General features: G+C 27.2%; 2 protein-coding genes across 2 annotated transcripts in view; one reads left to right on the top strand and one right to left on the bottom strand.

The window, feature by feature from the left end:
* Phum_PHUM225980 (uncharacterized protein) overlaps window positions 1-61 on the bottom strand; it is a gene marked incomplete at both ends in the record, with an annotated part of 459 nt that extends 398 nt beyond the window's left edge. Inside the window, one exon of the mRNA XM_002425831.1 lies at window positions 44-61. Within this exon, the coding sequence (XP_002425876.1) occupies window positions 44-61 (18 nt within the window). The remainder of the gene's footprint in view (window positions 1-43) is intronic.
* A 248-nt stretch (window positions 62-309) lies between these two features.
* Window positions 310-3,342, top strand: Phum_PHUM225970 (methylcrotonoyl-CoA carboxylase subunit beta, putative; the record flags this gene model as incomplete). Its single annotated transcript, XM_002425830.1, has 9 exons — window positions 310-437; window positions 464-557; window positions 831-1,081; window positions 1,162-1,402; window positions 1,555-1,733; window positions 2,215-2,554; window positions 2,631-2,789; window positions 2,874-3,053; window positions 3,139-3,342. 9 exons carry the CDS (start codon window positions 310-312, stop codon window positions 3,340-3,342), a joined length of 1,776 nt encoding a protein of 591 aa, XP_002425875.1.
* Between the last annotated feature and the right edge of the window lie 1,086 nt (window positions 3,343-4,428).

The following is a 4,428-nucleotide window of genomic DNA, read 5'->3' as shown; positions in this document are numbered from 1 at the left end:
CAACATCGTCTATTATTTTAGACATGGACTGATCAATACGCACTTTTTGTTCTTCCACCATGTTTCAAAGTAATTGATAAATAATGTAAAAAGTATTAAATTGCTTTAAAAATTTTAAACCCTGAATGGTTATAAATTCGAAAGCATGAGTTTTATCTCTATCGTAAGGCGGTATCATAGAGTAAAAAAAAGTTACATTTCTATTCATTCGGTTAATCGAGAAGGCGGTACGCGCATTATGAATTCATTAAGAAATTTTTAATGAATTTTTACTATTTAAAATTAATTAGTCAATTACACTTTTGAAACATGCTGAGCAACAGACTTAAACCGGGATGCGTAGGCATCGTTTCAAGACAAGTTTATAAATATTTTGGAACAGTTATTGGTAGTGAACCTAATCGGTCAGACCCTGAGTTTAAGGTTATTATCAATAAGTATAAAAAATAATTTAATTTAAAAGGTTATGCAAATTAGAATTAAAGTTACAATTTTCTAATTATCTTACTTTTACTTTAGGAAATTGTGTTATCATTCCCAATAAAGTTCTTATTCATGTCTGAGTGTGATGTGATTATTAAAAGGTATTATTATTTAAAAAAACTATCAGATGTGTGAAGTTGTAGTAAAATTGTTTCTTACATTGCACTTATTTTTATTTTTGTAAATTTTTTTTTGCATGACATCAATTTTAGTTATTATTATTAGTTGTATTGTTGAACTTATTTTTTTTGGCTTTTAAACTTAGACTTTTGAGTGGTATTGTAAAACTAATAATTAAGTTTCAATAATCACCCATATTGAAAAGTTATTTTAATTTTTTTTTTTAGGAAAATGAAACCCAAATGCTTCAAGTTGTTGACAAATTGAAGGAAACAGTTGAAAAAATTGTAAAAGGTGGAAATGAAAAAGCTATTCAAAATCATCTTTCTAGGGGTAAAATTTTACCCAGGGAAAGAGTCAATCTTCTTTTAGATCCTGGAACTTCATTTTTAGAACTAAGTCAATTAGCAGCTTACAATATGTATGATGACTTTATTCCAGCAGCAGGTATCATTACTGGAATTGGTAAAGTTCAAGGGTAGGTTTATAAAAAAAAAAAAAAAAAAGACCTAATAAAATTATTTCAACTTTATAAATAAAAAAATTATGTAATTTTAGGAGGGAATGTATGATTATTGCAAATGATGCAACTGTTAAAGGAGGAACTTATTATCCTATGACTGTTAAAAAACATATCAGAGGGCAAGAAATTGCTGAAGAAAATAACTTACCTTGCATTTACCTTGTTGATTCAGGTGGTGCAAATTTACCACATCAAGCTGATGTGTTTCCTGATAAATTTCACTTTGGAAGATGTTTTTACAATCAAGCTAACATGTCAGCCAAAGGTATTGCTCAAGTGAGTTTTCAAAAATTTCTTGCTCTGCTCGTCTACCTAAAATTAAAAGAATAATTTTACTTACTTTCTAAATCTTTTTTAAAAAAAAAAAAACAATTTGAAACATATTATGTTTTTATTTTACTTACAATTTTATCAACTGGATATAAAAGGTTTCAGTTGTGATGGGAAGTTGTACTGCAGGGGGAGCTTATGTGCCAGCAATGTCAGATGAGAGTATAATTGTTCAAAAACAGGGTACTATATTTTTAGCCGGTCCTCCTTTGGTAAAAGCTGCCACAGGTGAACAAGTCACAGCAGAAGAATTAGGAGGAGCTGATGTACATTGTAGGTGAGTCAAATCATGATTTTCATTATCATCATTATTTTTTCCAACCCAAATGGATTTGATAAAGTTTCTTGGCAATTTTTTCTCCAGCAGCTGATGAACTTCAATTACAACCCTTGTTCAAGAGCTATTTTTTTTGCTGAAAAAAATAATCAAGTTAATTAAATATGAAATAAGTAAGGTTTTTACTAGCTATAGTGTTGTAATGTTTAATAATTGCTTTTTTTTTTTTTTTTTAAATTTGTATAAGTAAATAATTAATTGAAAAAAATTCTTTCTTTCTTATTAAATTTTGTTTGATGCTCCACTGCTTATAGACTATATTGTATTTTAGTTTTGTAGTATAATTTTTTAATTGTGTTTTTTTTTGTATTTATTTTTTTGTAGAAATACCTTTCTAAAAAAAAAAAATTATTCAGAGGACTTAAATTTGGTCACTTTCAATCATTCTAAATATTATTGATGATAAATTAATGTGTTTCAGAATATCTGGAGTTAGTGATCATTACGCGATTGATGATGCTCATGCATTATCAATAGCCAGAAGTATTATCGGAACATTACCGGAACCGAAAAAAACGGAACAATTAGATTTTGAACCTCCATTATATGATATTTCCGATATATACGGTATCGTCGGAGCTAATTTAAGAAAAACTTATGATATTAGAGAAGTGATAGCTAGAATCGTTGACGGATCAAAATTTCATGAATTTAAAGAAAAGTACGGTGAAACATTAGTTACAGGGTTTGCTACATTATTCGGGTACAAAGTGGGAATCATTGGAAATAATGGAGTTTTATTTCCTGAAAGTGCTCTTAAGGTAAAATATTTTGAAAATTCCGCCCCTCCCCCCCTTCCCTCGTGTAGTAATTGGTTTTTTTTTTTTTGTTTTTTAGGGAGCTCATTTCATTGAACTTTGCTCACAAAGAAACATTCCTTTAATTTTCCTTCAAAACATCACGGGTTTTATGGTTGGAAAAGAAGCCGAAAGACAAGGAATAGCAAAAAATGGTGCTAAAATGGTTACGGCAGTTTCCTGTACTCACGTTCCTAAAGTAAAATTATTTTTTATGTTTGTGTTTCACCGAAATAATTAAAAATAAATAAATTTTTTCAAAACGATTAATTGAAAATTTCAGATAACTGTTTTAGTGGGTGGTAGTTATGGAGCTGGTAACTACGGAATGTGCGGAAGAGCTTATTCTCCAAGATTTTTATTCATGTGGCCAAATGCGAGGATTTCGGTTATGGGCGGAGAACAAGCTGCGGGTGTTTTAAGCACTTTGGCCGAAGCTCAAAGAAAAAAAGCTGGAAAAGAAGTATGTAAAAAAACTTTTATTTCTCCATCAAATTTTTTTGCTTACAAAATCGTTTTAATAAATTTTTAATCGTAAAAATTTTCAGTGGACCGAAGAGGACGCAAACAAAGTCAAAAAACCGATAATTGAAAAATTTGAAAAAGAAGGAGATCCATATTTTTCGAGTGCTAGAATTTGGGATGACGGAGTCATTGACCCGAAAGATACGAGAAAGGTTTTGGGTTTGGCATTAAAAGCAGCTTTGAATAAAACGACGCAAGAAACTAAATTTGGCATATTCAGAATGTAACGAAAGAAAAGAAAAGGAAAAAAAAATATTTTCAACAGTATTTTGTAGTAAAATTAAAGTGCAATAACGATACGTACGCGTACGAAAAAAAATAACAAAAAAGAAATGATTTTTTACGAAGCGGTGTTTTGTAAAAAGAACAAACAACAAACAACACGGTTGTAGTACAAGTTGCCATATTTTTAAATCAACATTCAACGGTGATGTTAACGATGGAAAGGAAAGATTTTTTACACAACAAAAAAAAATTTAGTCAATTTTTTTTATTTAGGACGATTAATAGGAAAAAAAAATGGGGGAATTTAATTTTTTTTTTTTTTAAATTATTTTATTAATTTTTTTTTATTATTATTTTAAAGCGTCAGTACGAATATATATATTTACAATTAAAAAATGAAAATCTAAAAAGTATTTATTCCAAAAAAAAAATTAATAAAAATAAAAATAATATCTTCCTCTAAATGCAAATCCCAGTTTTTGTTATAAACGTTACCTATATATATATATATATATATTTTTATATAAATTTTATATAATTATTAAAAAAAAAAAAAAACTAGAAGTTACATTTCAAGAGGATTATTTTACATTTCGATATTATTATTTATTTTTTTAAAAATAAAAAACATAATATATATATATATTTACCAAAATAAATTTGTTTCTTATTAAAAAAAAAAAACATTAATTAATTAATTATAATCCTGAAATTATTTGCGAAAAAAAAAGAAAAAGATATTAGGAGAGCGCAAAAATAAATCGATTAAAGCGACAATAAAGGGGGAAAAAGGGGGAGGGAAAGGGGAAGGGGAGGGAGTGGAAAGAGAAAAAACAAACCGGGATAAATCGATAAAAATGTTTTTTTTTTTTCTTAAGTACTCGAATTAAAATAAAATAAAATAATTATTTAAATTATTAAAAAAAGAAATTTAAATAATTATTTTAATAAAATAAAAAAAAATTTCTCATAAAGCTTTTACCCAATTTAATTGATTCATTAAAAATCAATTATCGTTATTATTATCATTATTATTATTATTAAATTTTTCTTAATGTTAATCGTTTGTTAGAGTCTTTTTTTTTTTT

This window comes from Pediculus humanus, genomic scaffold, assembly GCF_000006295.1.
Source record: "Pediculus humanus corporis 1103172107587 genomic scaffold, whole genome shotgun sequence".
Lineage (NCBI taxonomy): Eukaryota > Metazoa > Arthropoda > Insecta > Psocodea > Pediculidae > Pediculus > Pediculus humanus.
This window is presented reverse-complemented; position numbering and strand designations above follow the sequence as displayed.